The sequence below is a fragment of the Nicotiana attenuata genome, unplaced genomic scaffold, assembly GCF_001879085.1.
Source record: "Nicotiana attenuata strain UT unplaced genomic scaffold, NIATTr2, whole genome shotgun sequence".
NCBI classification, from domain to species: domain Eukaryota; kingdom Viridiplantae; phylum Streptophyta; class Magnoliopsida; order Solanales; family Solanaceae; genus Nicotiana; species Nicotiana attenuata.
This window is the reverse complement of record NW_017674764.1, coordinates 20,603-35,867: the sequence shown is the minus strand read 5'-3', so window position 1 is coordinate 35,867 and position 15,265 is coordinate 20,603. Positions and strand designations below refer to the sequence as shown.

The 15,265-nt window shown below is 40.7% G+C and overlaps 2 protein-coding genes across 3 annotated transcripts; one reads left to right on the top strand and one right to left on the bottom strand.

Moving 5' to 3' along the window:
• The first annotated feature begins 3,614 nt into the window (after positions 1 to 3,614).
• Positions 3,615 to 9,825, top strand: LOC109219239 (chlorophyll a-b binding protein of LHCII type 1). 2 transcript variants are annotated; one of them, XM_019383681.1, is made up of 6 exons: positions 3,615 to 3,836; positions 3,905 to 4,071; positions 4,456 to 4,602; positions 5,121 to 5,319; positions 7,427 to 7,519; positions 9,213 to 9,825. In XM_019383681.1, the coding sequence occupies exons 1-6, from the start codon at positions 3,720 to 3,722 to the stop codon at positions 9,513 to 9,515; spliced, it is 1,026 nt and encodes a 341-aa protein (XP_019239226.1). In that variant the 5' UTR covers positions 3,615 to 3,719; the 3' UTR covers positions 9,516 to 9,825. The 2 variants fall into 2 exon arrangements, with proteins under 2 accessions (XP_019239226.1, XP_019239227.1); XM_019383682.1 differs by having other exon boundaries at positions 3,618 to 3,836; positions 5,187 to 5,319.
• On the bottom strand, positions 9,561 to 12,354 carry LOC109219240. Its single transcript, XM_019383683.1, has 2 exons — positions 10,712 to 12,354; positions 9,561 to 10,573 (listed from the first exon to the last, which is right to left on the bottom strand). Exons 1-2 carry the CDS (start codon positions 11,178 to 11,180, stop codon positions 10,068 to 10,070), a joined length of 975 nt encoding a protein of 324 aa, XP_019239228.1. The 5' UTR covers positions 11,181 to 12,354; the 3' UTR covers positions 9,561 to 10,067.
• Between the last annotated feature and the right edge of the window lie 2,911 nt (positions 12,355 to 15,265).

The following is a 15,265-nucleotide window of genomic DNA, read 5'->3' as shown; positions in this document are numbered from 1 at the left end:
CATCCACTCGCGCTCCAGAGTCATCATCATCAGAAGAAAGCAACGCTTTAGCTTCGGCCTCGAGTACTTTCGCGTTCTCGATATCGACAGCAAGGTCAAATCCACAAGCATGGATCTCCTCGAGAGTCTCTCTTCGAGATCGGTACTTGGAATGCTTAACAGCCCAATATGATCGAGTCTGAGCGGTGCCAACCACTTCTCTCGCTCGAGCTTGAGCAACTTCAGCATCCAGTATATGGCCACGATCGCCTCCGCTTCAGCCTTTACTCTTTCTACCTCAGATGTGGTCTTTGCAAGATCGACAGCTAACCGAGCCTCGAGCTCCTCAATTTTCTTGGCTCAGGCCAAGCTTTCCTCCTTCATGCTTTGGAGTTGTCATTCGACCGATGACAGTTGAGCTCGAGCAATATCCTTCTCCGAGGCAAGACGGTCCATGTTTTGCTTCCACCCCAAAGTCTCTGCTTCATCATGTTGGCCTCCTCATGGAGTTGCTCGATCTTTCGGCCTTCTGTTGAACCTGCAGGATCAAAGTATTAGTCGTCGTTCCCGAGTTGATACATTGAACTTCTAAGAAAATTCTTCATTACCTGCTCAATCAGGTCGGTCTGCTCTTTGTGAGCTGTGGCTAGTTCAGCTCGGTGGTCCTTGATCTCCTCTTCTTTTTGCCCACTGAGAAGTTTGAGGGCATCTCACTCCTCCATGGGCCTTTTAAGATCGGCCTCACACCGGTTCAGCTCTGCCCGAGATTTAGATAATGCTTCCCGATGAAGCGAGAAGAAAGAAAGGAAATCAGGCAAGAGGAAACAAAGGCAAACGTAATATTGATAAAGGGATCTAAGGCTTACCTGGCTGAGGAGTCGTTGAGCCTCATCGAAGATACTCGATGCATCACCCATATCGGAAGCACATTCGACTCTCGTGAAGCAACCGTGAAAAAGGTCCTCCCCTTCATGGGCCATTCCCACATCAGGGGTCTCTATGGCCTGGGCTTCCTGAATTTGCCCCTCAAAAAATGCGGGGAGGGGCAGCGAATTGTCAACGTCTATTGCCCCAAGCAACTCACTTGGGGCATTCACTTCTTTCGAAGGGCCTCGGAATCGGCCCCTTCAAGCACATCCGCCGATTGCTCATCACGACGGGAGGCATCTTCAGCCTCTGAGGACTCGGGGTCTTTGCTCGGCCCTCAGAGATCTCCTCGATCCAAGGCTGAACCTCTTCGATCATCACTGGCTCAGTGGCCTTGGGGGCCTCGACGCTCCTCTTAGTTCGAGCTACTAGCTCGAAGTCAGCATCTTCATCTTCCTCTTCTTCCTCCCTTAGACGATGAGCTACATCAGCAGGCAGGGCGGCAGTGTCCTTTTTCGACTTGCGAGCCTTGTTCTTCTTGGGCTTTGGAGTATCGGAGGGCGAGACCCTTTTTCTTTTCTTTTGGCTTCGGGATCGGGGGCGAAACCTCTTACTCCCCGGACGGGGGCCTCATGACGACATCTTTCCCAAGGCCTATATGAAAGGAAATCAAGTAAGTATAAGATGGAAACATTTAAAGGCCATCAGATACGTAAAGAAAATGCTTATCGTTATTTTTTGCCTCCCATCGGCCCCTTGCTAAATCGCGCCATGATCGCTCAGCATACAAGGAGGTCGAAGCTAGGGTCCGAACCCAGCTCTCGAGGTCCGGAATAGCACCAGCATCCAAGCGACCGCTACATCACAGAAAAGGATGTCAATGAAAAGAAGTAAAGGAAACAAAATAGTAAATAAAAGCTAAAGGAAGGATCGAACTTACGCTCTATATTCCACTTCTCGGGAAATGGCATCTTCTCGCCCGGAATTAGGTCGAAAGTTTTCACTCGAACGAACCGATCCATCCACCCTCGATCCTTGTCCTCATCTATGCTCGAGAAAAACACCTTGGTGGCCTGATGCTGAAGCTTTATCAACCCACCTTGAAAAAGACGGGGCCTATACAGCCTGATGAGGTGGTCGAGGGTGAACGGCGTCCCTTCTTTTTTGCTCGCAAAAAATTGGAACAAAATGACAATCCTCCAAAAGGAAGGGTGGATCTGGCCTAGGGTTATTTGGCATTGGCGACTGAAGTCGATGATGATGGGATCGACAGGGCCCAACGTGAAAGGATAAGTGTAAACACTTAGAAACCCTTCCACGTAGGTAGTGATATCTTCCTTGGGAGACGGAATCACCACCTCTTTCTTTCGTCTTTCTTGACCTGCTCGAGGTCGCTCTCAGTTATCGAGCACATGTACCTAGACATTGGATCACACCGGCCATGGACAGAAGAAGTTTTCTCGACTTTGAAGTCGGAAGAAAGATCACACCCCATCTCCGGAACGCACTCCTCAGGGCACGGCTCCACCGGTGTTTTGTCGCCGGCCGGCCGCGATGAAGAGGCTTTCTCCTTTTGAGGAACAGTTTTTAATGTCTTCGCCATTTTAGTGTAAAGAAAGAAGAAGAGGATAAGGTTTGGTGTTTTGAGGAAGGGTTGGTAACGGAGCCTAGGAGACTATGCAGAACGGGAAGACTTGAAAGATGTGAAAAGCTTTGAAGATTTGCAAATAGACTTGAAGAACTCAAAGGGATTTTGGAAGATTAGTACAAGAAAAATTCAAAGTAAAGTTTGAGGAAGTGAGAAGAAGACCTATTTAAGGATTCATGGCGACGGTTCAAAGGCACTGGTAGTCGACCGCCAACTGACACTCATTAATGATTTTGGGAACTGTACCAACGGGACGTTTCGGTCTTTCGTCGCTTACGTCACGAGAATGATGTCATGATAGATCGAGGTACAAAATCGAAGGCTTAATTCGTTTCTTCTCATTACATTCCAAGAAACGAGGGGACTATCTGTATACGATTAAAATCGGGCCTACCCGATTGTGCTATTTGATCGAGAACAGGGGACTGTATCGAGTGTTAGCCTCGTAATAGATCAGACCAGAACATGAAGACGAGGTATCAAGTCCAATGATCGAGGTGCTTGTCGAGATCGAGACCAACAGCGATCGAGGCCAAATATGACAGACTTCAAGCAAAGCGCGATAACGGAAAAGCGAGATATCCGTTACCAGCCGGAGATCATGGCGTAAATCTCGGAACAGATCAAATCAGGGGCGATTATCTTGGTAATCATGGGATTTACTTCCGGAATTAGAATTGTACCATAAATAGGATTCCTCTACTATATAAAGGGGATCCTAATCATCTTGTAAACACCTTACATTCGCGCAGATCAAAGCAATACAATATTCTCTCTTTAATTTATATTCCCTTGTTTATCAGTTTGTTGCATTTTAACTGTACTTGCATAACTAGCTCGAGGGTATTCGAGCTCGGGGGCTAAGCTCTGTTCAAACACTGGTTCGCCTCATATTATTATTAATTTCTATTATTACTTTTGCATTTGTTAATTAGTACTAGGTGAAATCTCGTATCTTAAAACCACATTATAAGTTTAATTGTTATCAGGATTTTAGGATAAACAACTTTTGAAAAAAAACACTTATCAAAATAAGCTCATTTCTCTAGCTTGGCTAAACAGGCTATTATAAATGGCATTGTATTATATTAGGACTTATATATCACATTCTCTTATTGCGACCGGTCTTCTTTTGCGTTTTGAGGTACGGAAGGAACCACGTCAGAATCGCACACAAAAGTAAACGTAATGAATCTGAAGGGATGAAGAGCAAAGGGTAGAAGCCATGACTCTGCTCCAGCTTCCCCATCCTTCATCCTCCACTTTCATAACCCTCCCAAAGTTTTCTCCCAGTCGAAGTATACTCAATCCCTTTGCGCGCCACAAAGCTTCATGGCAGGAGGTCTGTGTTTTTTGTTGTTTTTTGCTTCTTCTGGTTGTAAATAGCTAACCCGTTTTATTGAATTGAAGCTCGCCGGCGTTTTGGTATTCTCAGCGATTCCATTCACCGCCGTCAAAGCTATCGCCAACAGTACCTTCGGCGAAACACTCCGTAAACGCTTGGAAGAGAAAAAGAAGGCAGCAGTAGAGAATTCCGCAAAGTTCAGGGCACTTGCACAAATGGCGAGAAACGATAGGTAATCATCCTATCCCTATGTCGTGGTAAGCCATGCCCCTTTTTTTTCTACCCTCTTACATTTTACTGTATGTACTTATTTTGCCAAGAGTTATTTCCTGCTGGAAGTGAATTATCAACTGTATTAAAAGCATAGTACAATATGGTGGAGAAAACCATGAAAAGGAAGATGCAGACTTTCTTAAATGTGACAGTAGTACATTTACTGCGTTCAGCCGTGTACTTTTCAAGACTATGATAACCAGTCTTTTGTTAGATTATACTGTATAAATCTCTCTGCCCATGCTTAGAATTTTTTGTCTGCCTACATTAGATACATATCCACTTTGTTTTTACAACTGCAAGGAATTCACTAACCTGTAAATCTATTATCTCTACTTTGCAGTATCTGGTATGGAGAAGATCGCCCCCGCTGGCTTGGTCCAATTTCTTATGACTACCCTGCTTATCTTACCGGGGAGCTACCGGGGGACTATGCATTTGACATCTGGGGGTTGAGCAAGGATCCCATGGCCCTCCAGAAGTACTTTAAGTATGGAATTAGCCTTTTGCTTCTATTAGTTGGTTCGGAATTGCTTTTGTTTCGAGTAGATACCGATGATACAGTGTTTTTATCAACAAGAGCAGCAGCATATTTCATAAGTTGAATTTTGACTTTTTACTCTTAGCTTCCCATTAAAGAAATGAACATTGTCAGTGCTTTCGATAAGCTATTAAGAAATATCCATGATAGTTAGCGATTAGGTGATTGGTAAAATTTCCTACCCTCTTTTAGTGGAAATAAAGTAGACATGTTTCTTGAGAAAAAGTTGTAGCCAAAACATGTTAGAGATTGTTATTTGTGGGGAAGGGGCAAAAGAGTTGCAAAATTTGTACGTGATAAGGATTTAGGGCCATGCATAGACATGAAAGTTGTCTACTTCCATACATGTTTGAGATGAGAGATTGAATATTTTCCAGCGTGGATGTTTAGCAGAGTTCTCGATTTATAACCTTTTGGCATTCTCGAAATATCAATAACACACACTCACACAAACTATTCTTGTTCAGTAACCATGGAGAAGCTCAGTTAAATTGCTCTTGGAACTTATTTCAGTTGTCATGGTTGCTTCACAGTTACGAATTATTACACGCCCGGTGGGCTATGCTGGCTGCTCTTGGTGCTTTGATTCCTGAACTGTTAAACCTGACAGGACTCTTTCAGTTTGTGGAACCTGTTTGGTGGCGTGTGGGATATTCAAAGCTTAAGGTTGGTATCTTGTATGTATCTGCTGTTGCTAGACTTCCCTAGGTTAACAGGTGATGCTATCATTAGCTATTATTAAGAGTCCCGATACCCCCATGATTAAGCTTTGGCCTGCTAAATTAAGGACCAAATGATCACCCTTTCTCCTACAAACAATTTGCTAAAGTGTGATGCAAAGTATAATTCTGGTAGTTGTAACATATTTTACACAATGTTTAGAGATGAAACAGTTGTTAGACTCTTTACTTGTCTTTTTCTCCAAATAGTCTAAAGTTTCCTTTAGTTTTGATGTACTCAAATGGTCCAAACCAAATTTCTCTTTACAAGTTTGGGTACACTTCTTGCTACTTATCATGCACTTTTTATTTTGACTGCTGAAAGGATAAACCATCTTTCTTCTGCTGGGGGCTTATGGTGGTATCTTTCATTTAACGCAATGATTTAGTTGGTAGCTTAAAGTTTTTAGCTCAATTAGCAGCCACTGCTGACTTCTTCATAGGAAGCGTATATAAGCAGTTTTCCTGAGGCTCAGATCTATAAATACAGATAGCCTTTTAATGGAAATGTTCAAATAGAGCGGCACTAATATAGAGGATTCATACAGTCGACCCCTTGGTGTGTGTGTTTGTAGGGGGGGGGGACAATATATGTATTGGTAAAAAATAGAGAAGGGATGAAGGTTAAAAACTTGCTTAGTGTGTAAGTAAGATGGAAAAGAAGACGGTAGGTTAAAAGAGGAAGTAGCTGCAGCAGTCGCGAGAATAATATGGAGGAGAAGGAAGAAGATAAGAGAGCGGAGATGATATTAGAGAAGGATAGCAAAGCAAGGAACTGAAAGAGGTGGAGGAGGAGAAAAGAATAAGGTTTGTCATATAAAAGTATAAGTGGCTGGAAGCAGCAGTACGGAACTAAAAGGGGAAAGGAGCAGAGCAGAGAAAGGAGAGAGATGGACATAATAGTGAAATATGGGAGTGGAAAGCAATGGCAGGTATCTGGTGGTGTCTCTAAGTGTAGAAATAGCAAAAGGAATTCAAGGAAGAGAATGTTCGCCAAGTCAGAGAAAGAAGGGGAATTTAGAAAGATTTGAGCTAGTGAATTACAAGGAGGAATAAAAAAGAAGAAGCGGTAGTTGAAAGAATAATGGGAAGGGTGCGTGAAGTAGAGAAGAGGAGGAGAGGATGAAGAATTTCATTAGCAGCTAGGGAAATGGGAAAACAGGAGAATAGGTGAGGAGAAGAGTCTGAAGGAAGGAGATGAGGAGTACCAGAAAAAAGGAAAGTGATAACTGAAGGCACTAAGTTCCTTAAAAGTTAACCTATTGAATCTACAGTTTATATATATCACAGAAGTAGCAAAACTATACTGGGATTTTCCATTGTAAAAATACTATAACAAAGAATTAGATTGTGGTTGTGTCTAGACTTGTATTAGGTGTGACATACTAGGACCAAACTCCCTCCCCAGTTAAAGGACCTTTGTATATCGTCCCAAACAACTCATGTCTAATGTGCAAGTAGGTGAGAATCAGATGACCAGACAATGATATAATCATGCAACAAGTAAGATAACAACTAGAGTAACATATTCCAAAAGCATCTTAATGTCTTCCCAACTATTTGTATGGAATGGTTTTGTTTTATGATGAGCCAAAGGTCCACTGGAGATTGCTATTCTTGGCAAAATTATTATTCAACGCTTCCTTGTTCTGGGTTATGAGTAACATAATTTAAAGAGATCTCACAGGAGTTTTGTTCTAGCAAGTATAGAAAATTTCACTTTATAATTCTGTTCAAGTTCTAGGAATTTAGTGGTTAACATGCAAGTACTCATTGATATGTATCATCCACCTTCATATAAGTTGGCATTTGGCAAACTTTGAGGTGTCTGTTTTGTGCCTTAAGCATGGACAAACTTTTGTTAATCTAATTTGTGCATATCATTGTTTTGTACTGAGATATATCCGTGGGACTGGGACCTGATTCTGGTGATTGCTCGCTATTTTATCAAATATCCGTTGGATTATTGAACCCCTAATGACCTGATGAATTCAGTATCCAGAACTTATGGCGTGTGCCTTTTCTCTTATTTACTGCTCCCCATCTTTTTCCAGGGAGATACACTTGACTACCTAGGGATCCCTGGACTCCATTTAGCTGGAAGTCAAGGAGTCATTGTCATAGCCATTTGCCAAGCCCTTTTGATGGTGAGTATAAATACTTGCTCTGTGTGTATCTTTCTAGTAACAATTTTGATGCCTAATGCTTATCAGTGGCGTTCTCAATTTACTGCACTGCAAGTCCGCAACTGGCTGCCAGGAATAGAAGTTCGGTTTAGATAATTCTGTTGATTCATGAAAACCTTTTAATACGCATGATACTCCAGTCTAAGGTAATTTTCCTAATTTCTGTTTCGATTGTTCCAAAATCGTTTCCTCTTCTTGAGGTGGACTCCCTACAATGCTTTTGCTACAACTTATTTATTTAAAAAGTAATATGGGATTTGCTTTTAAACTAAATCAGTTAAACTCCTCTAAGGGTTAGTTCGAAATCAACTTTTTAAAGGTCTACTTCAAGTTATATACAGTAATTACTTCTGACCTCAAGTGCTCCGTCTAGTAAAAGCAGGATACTTGGAAATGGGACACATCCCAGACCCTCCTTGTGGGATTTCGCTGGTTTTTTTTGTTGTTGTGTTTTTGTTGGATATGGGACACAAAGAGTAGTTAATTGTGTGCACAACTCCATCGGAAGTCTTTATCCACGTGAAACTTTGCCCAATTTTATCTACCAAGGCATATGCCACACAAGATTTTATCAAACCCTAAGTGAGGAAGAATGATAGAGATCGGCCTCAATGCAATAATTAGCGGTTTCTGGTGGTTGAACCTTTCTATATCTCTGATAGTTGAAGTTTATAGACTCTTATCTGGCAAGGGGTATCGGTGGAGTCTTATTTTCTTTTCAATATCTATTTGCTGGTTGCCTAGGTTCATTTTTTAAACTTTGATGTAATCTCTTGGCTCCTTTTATCCTTCTTTAGGCCATTGGTCAATATTTGTTTTGAACTATAGTGTTTCAGATTACCTCGAAGATCCTGCTTCACATTGCTAGACCCAGCTTTGTGATGAAAGTTTTAGTGGAAAAAAAGGTTTTCTGGTTATCTTAATTCTTCATGTCAAAGGTGCAGTCTGTTTTGCAATGCACTCAATGTGTTAAAAGGTAGGCATTTTGCTGTCAAGGAGATGATTGAGAGTACAGTGAATCTATGAGCCGAAGGTAATCTGAGCTTTTGGCTCATGTTACTATTCTCCAAGATTAAGATATCAACCCTATAGATCAAGCTCTTTCTAGAAAGGGAAGTACAATATAGCTTTATGTTCAAATTTCATTCATACAGCTGATACTTGATTGGTTAAAATGATTGATGAATTGCTGCTTTCATCTGCCATATTTGTCATGATAATTTAATTGTGCCAGTCTCAACCAATGCAGCTGGTTGAGAGAGTGAAGATTCTGTTGCAAACTTTTAATGCTGCGTTGACATAAAGGAGAAATGTTGATCTTAAGTTCCAATTGAATATGTCTCTGTTTTTGCAATCAAGGAACAATTTGCTACTTATTTCCCTTAAAATCCTAGACTCCTAGTGCCTGATGACATATTGGATACTTACATGTTTGCCATAGCTGGTGAACATGTTGAAACAATTTTCATGGAGATAATCCCACGCCTAGGGAAGAATTTAAAGGACAAAAAATTTCCTATATAAGAAGAAACCACTATCTGTAGGAAGTGGACTTGAGAAGTGTGGCTTTTTTCACATTACTAATGGGGAATGTGACTTGACTTTCTTCTTGCCTTGTAATTGCCTGTTCTTTTCATACTTTTTGGGTGCATAGGTTGGACCAGAATATGCAAGATATTGTGGGATTGAGGCTTTGGAACCCCTAGGGATTTACCTGCCTGGTGATATCAATTATCCTGGAGGTGTTCTTTTTGATCCACTGAATCTCTCTGAAGATCCAATGGCTTTTGAAGAGCTAAAGGTGAAAGAAATAAAAAATGGTCGCCTTGCTATGGTTGCCTGGTTAGGCTTTTATGTCCAAGCGGCTCTTACAGGTAAAGGCCCCGTGCAAAACCTTCTGGAGCATATTTCAGATCCATTTCACAATAACTTGCTCTCTCTTCTAAAGTCTCTGTAGATATTTTAGAGTTCACTTACCCAAGTTGACTGCCAGCTATATTTGTTTTGTCTTATTTGTATTGTAACACTGTAATACATGAGCTCCCTAGTTTATCTAAACTATCTTCTAAAAATAACATCGTACATTGAAAAGGTAAAAACATTTTGCACCAGAAGAGTATTCGAGGTTGTCTGTATCCAGCACAATTAACCTTATATGATCTTGTTTGTAATGGGGTGTAGAAAAGACTCAAGTTCTGGAATTAACCATATAGCTTCTGTTTATGATGTGATGTAAATGATAGGGAAGAAAATATACTTCTTTTACATGTGTGGCACGCATCCTTTTTTGTAATATGTAGAAATTTGCTCATTCTGTATCACTTGAAAGTTTCAATAAGTTAACTTACTAAACAATTTAATGAATTATTGTTTTCAAGTCCTTTAAGAAGAATATTAAGGAATTTTTAATTAGCATTTTTCCCACTTTCTTGAGAGTGAAAGAAAATGGGAAAGGGGGAAGGGGTTTGGAAATATTAGTTGGGAGATAAGGGGGCTCCCTATGCATCCTTCATGCAATCCTTCTTCTGCTAGTGCTTCTCCTTCCTCTCCCGATGTTCTGAACCAGAGCTTCTCCGACGCCTTCTCCTAATCCTTCAATAAGACCTCCAATAAATTCAATAAAAACTTGAGAAGCAAGACGAGCAGCAGTCCCAAGCACATTGGGCTTTTCAGGAGGCTTGATTCCATATTCTTGGAGGCCGTTGATCATGGATTTAGCACACATTGCATGAAGATGGTAGTCACAGACTGTGCAGCTGTACACTCGACCTGATGATCTTTTCTTCTTGCATGCACTGCAGACCATTCCTGATTGATCATTACCACCTGATAAAGCATTTCCTGGTGGTAAGACTTTAAGTGGGTGTGGGTGAATGGGAAGTTTAACCTCGGTGGAAAGCATGGCACAACAGGGATGCATTTGGAAATTGCAGGAGTTGACTCTGCATCTAAATGTGAACCCTTTGGTGGATTTGCCGCAGACATCACACCTTGGCCACGTTATTCCAGCTTTAACTGATTTGTTTAGGAAAAGAAGATATGGAATTCTGGGGATGAGAAAAGTATACCAAAGAATATATATAACGCATTTAAGCTTGTAGAAGCATATATCTTAACAAAAAATGTACCATTTTGTTCAGGAAACATGTGTACCTTGTTTAGGTTTAGCATGGAAGACGAGTTGGTGTTGGCCATGGAAAGGATGAGCCTTAAGAGAGGGTGGAGATAAGGCACAAAAGTGATGAAGCTGAAAATCACAATCTTGGCATGCATACCTACGGCCAGCGCCAAACTCCCTGCAACCGGAGCAAGTAAATAGTTCCGAGAGAGTAATCTCAGCAAGTGGGTGCTTTGAGTGAGTATGATGAACAATGGTTCCATTGTGATTAGCATGAATCCCGTCGTGATCATCAGGTGGCTGGGGCGATGTTGGGAACTCTATGTAGGTTGGAGTGGGAGATGGCTGGTTACCACCCTTGGTCTTTGCAGCCGAGGAATGAGCAGAGGCAGCTGAGAGTGGAGCTTGTGTCAACGAGAACGAAGAGGTATTATTGAATCTTTTCATTGCTACTAGAGATGTCCCTGATCCCCTCAGGGGCTTTATGTTGTTGTTCTTCATCATGTTTTTGTTTGGTTCCAAAAGTGAAATTCTGAAGAACCTTAAGAGTTGAGTGTGAGCTAGCTCATATATTTATGCTTGGTCGGATGCCTGGCTACAGAGAATTTCTCTTGGCTTATCAAGTTAAATTAGTCGTGGATACAGTAGGTTGATTGACAACGTAAAAATAATCTAATTACGACGAATCATTTTTGAATGAATAGATATAGATGAATCATAAAGTTGATACAACTAATTGGAATTGAGGCATAAGGATTGATTTATGAGGTGAAACCAAAATGAAGCAATTACATTTGGTCGATAAAGTCAAAGATTAGCTTTTAAGGATTTCTTTGGTAGTGGACAAGTTTGAATTTTGAGGGAAAATGAGGCCCCTCTACCTAGTCCCTTTTATTCTCTGCAACAACAGGAGCAATATTTTCCAATCAAGCCTGTCTTTTTTTTTCTTCCTTTTTCTGTCTTTCTTACTACACCAGTAGACAACAAGAGCCATGGCACGAATCAAAATCCTTTCTGGGAAGATACTTATTCTGGTATAAAGTAGAGGTGTTGAAAATGTAAATAAAGCTGCCTTCTGAATTTTCTTTCGGGGAATTGCTTAAAAGAGGTGGCCACGTTCAACAAGGGGATTTCATTTATATTGTAGATTAGAGATCAAGATTTCTATCTTATTCTAATTTGCATAAAAGCTAAAAACTATTATTGTAGATGGTAGATTTTAGCGGTCTTTTCCTCTGTTGTCGAATCTATAATTCTATATGATCAATAATTTATTGTAGTTGGTTGGACTTTGTGTTCCCTATGACACCCAATTATTGCTAATTCCATTCCGGATGCTTCATAATACTGCTATTTTCTCATACGTAGATTCCAATCACAAACTAACAACATATATCGTTTTTCTTTATTTTCCTTTTTAGTTACTTGATTTGAAGGTAATATATGACATTTAATTATGTCGTATGTACTTCCAATATATCTGCATAATGTAACTGTAACGATCAGGAATTTCAATATTAGTCTTTTCAAAGTTGTATTATTCGCAATTTATCCCTCTTTCTTCCATTGTTGATTGTCATCTCTCATTCCCACTTTGGTTACGTAATTGTGTCATTTGGTTCTCAAATATGTAAATGCCCAAGGGCCAAAACTGTCGATCATTATCTCCCTTTAATGTCGTACCAGCTACCCCCCCCCCCCACCCCCACCCCTCATCACACACAAAAAAAGACTATTGTATGTGTAATTTATCTTTTTTCTTATCCAGCTGTTTTTCTAGTCCCTACATTAATTTAGTACGAAGTCTAAAATATTGTAATTAACTTTTTGTTGTATTAGTAGTAGTAGTAGACGAAACTATAAAATTGTTCATACAAACTAGCTTGAGAAGGAAACAGCACTGTTCAAATTCATCCCAATCAGTTGAAATTGATAAGAGAATAAGCAAATAAGGAAGAAGGAGAGAGTGCCGAACAGTTTTCTCTCATTATCAAATGAATAGAATGCCTAATCAGTAAGCTATACAAGTATATTATATACTAACTCTAGCTGCTATATTTAAGTTAATGGACAGTTGTCAACTAACTAATACCAGCTGTCAACTAAGGCACTAAGGCACAGTAATGCATGTTACTAACTCCTCTACACCCTCCCTCAAGCTAGGTGAAATGAAGATGTTCTTCATTCCTAGCTTGGACACCAAGTAAGAATGTTGCGCCTTTGTAAGACCTTTAGTAAGCACATCGGCTTGTTGCTCAGCAGAGGAAAGGTAAAGAGTAGCCACCAAACCTTGCTGCACTTTCTCCCGAATAAAGTGACAGTCAATGTCGATATGCTTAGTGCGCTCATGGAAAACAAGATTAGCAGCTATTTGAATGGCAGACTTGTTGTCACAAAATAGAGACACAGGGAGTTGAAAATCAACAGACTATTCCTTGAAAGCCAATGATCCAAACAATCTCAGCCACCGTAGAAGCGAGACTCCTATACTTTGCTTCAGCAGAGCTTCGAGAAATAGTTGTCTGTTTCTTGGAATTTCAAGAAATCAGGGAGTCACCAAACTTCAAATGTAACCAGTGATAGACCTCCTTGTGTTGGGACAAGAGGCCCAATCAGCATCGCAATATGCAACCAACTTATTAGAACCAGTCGCAGACAAGAAAATACCAAGACCAGGCTCTCGTTTGACATATCTCACGATTCTGTGAGCTGCCTCCATGTGAGACACCTTAGGAACCTGTATGAATTGACTCAGACATTGCGCAGCAAAAGCAATGTTTGGTCGAGTAATGGTCAAGTGGAGAAGCCTGCCAATTAATCTGTAATAACTGGAAGGATCGAGCAGAAGACAATCAGCTGATTGACCGTAGTGTTGATCGTATTCAGCAGAAATAAGCTTGACATTTATATCTATGGGTGCACCAAGAGGCTTAGAACCAGTCAGCCCCATGTCTGAAATAAGCTCTAAAGCATATTTCCTCTGATGCATCACAATACCAGTCTTGTTTCTAGCGAACTCAATACCTAAGAAGTATCTGAGTTCCCCCAGATCTTTAATCTTGAAATGTTGCTGCAAAGCATCCTTGGTCTCTTGAATTAGCTGAGCATCATCTCCAGTTATAAGGAGATCATCGACATAGATCAGAACAACCACCATCTTGCCAGCAACCTTCTTAGTGAGCAAGGAATAATCGAAATGACTTTGAGAAAACCCTGAAGAAATCAATGCAGTAGTCAACTTAATGTTCCATTGTCTAGAGTCTTGCTTAAGTCCATAGAGAGACTTATGCAGCCTACAAACAGAATGTTTCCCTAAGGGAGCAAAACCTTGAGGGAGCTCCATATAAACTTCTTCATGTAGGTCGCCATGTAAGAAAGCATTAAAAACATCCATCTGATGTATGATCCATCCCTTAGAGGCAACCAAGGAAATCACAGATCTTACAGTAACCATCTTCACCACGGGTGAGAATGTCTCTTGATAATCGATACCCTCTTTTTAGTTGTATCCCTTTGCCACTAATCGTGCCTTGAACCTCTCAATTTTACCAGAGGCTTGAAACTTGATTTTATACACCTATTTACACCCTATGGCCTTCTTACCTTTGGGAAGAGGCACCATTTCCCAAGTTTTATTGGCCTCCAATGCCTGTATTTCAGCTTTCATGGCATCTCTCCATCTACTATCTTTAGTAGCTTCATGATAATTTTTGGGTTCCACCTCAATGGAAGATTTGGCAATATAGCTTTGATAAGAGGTAGACAGACCAGTGTAGTATAGCACAAAGGAAATAGGGTAGAGACAAGTATTAGTAGTAGGGCGACCATTATCTGGTCGGACGAAATCCTTGAGCCAAATAGGGGGTCTACTAGTTCTGTCCGATCTTCTCAAACTAGGAAATGGTATGTCTTCGTAAGCTGGTGCAATAGCTCCCTGGTCGGCATTAGAAGATGGTGGTGGTTCACCTGCAGTTGAGATTGCATCTGACATCGCCTCTCGAGACTGTGGAGGTTCTTCTGCTGTTGTAACTATAGCCGGCAGCACTTCTGGAACATCCTGGGTGTTCTGAACTGGAAATAAATTAAGAGGTTGGCCATCAGATAAATGCTTCTGAACAGGACATTGCATCTGTTGAATACCCGACATCATTTGAAAAGGATACATATCTTCCTAAAACACAACATCCCTACTTAAAAATATAGTTTTGTTCACCAAATCTAACAACTTGTATCCCTTTTGAGCAGCCACATAACCCAGCACAACAACCTTAATGGCCCTTGGAGCAAATTTGTCTCTTCTAGTCAAGCTAGTAGCATAACATAGACATCCAATAACCCTCATATGCGAAAGATTAGGTGGCTTCCTGAATAAGGCCTCATATGGTGAAAATTTCCAAAACTGTGGAAGGTATCCTGTTAATCACATAAACGGCATCTTCGATACAAATACCCCAAAACCTGATAGGTAAATGACTCTGAAACTTGATAGCCCTGGCAGTTTCTAAAATATGTCTATGCCTCCTCTCCACTACTCCATTTTGTTGTGGAGTATATGGACAAGAACTCTGATGTACGATACCAAACCTGTT

What these genes read in the sequence shown, in the direction of transcription:
- LOC109219239 (XM_019383681.1), top strand. Translation starts at nt 3,720, where the DNA reads ATGACTCTGCTCCAGCTTCCCCATCCTTCATCCTCCACTTTCATAACC. An exon ending in CAAATGGCGAGAAACGATAG is followed by an intron (nt 4,072 to 4,455) that starts GTAATCATCCTA and finishes TCTACTTTGCAG; the next exon opens with TATCTGGTATGGAGAAGATC. An exon ending in TTTGCCAAGCCCTTTTGATG is followed by an intron (nt 7,520 to 9,212) that starts GTGAGTATAAAT and finishes TTGGGTGCATAG; the next exon opens with GTTGGACCAGAATATGCAAG.
- LOC109219240 (XM_019383683.1), bottom strand. Translation starts at nt 11,180, where the DNA reads ATGATGAAGAACAACAACATAAAGCCCCTGAGGGGATCAGGGACATCT. An exon ending in CCATGCTAAACCTAAACAAG is followed by an intron (nt 10,574 to 10,711) that starts GTACACATGTTT and finishes TAAACAAATCAG; the next exon opens with TTAAAGCTGGAATAACGTGG.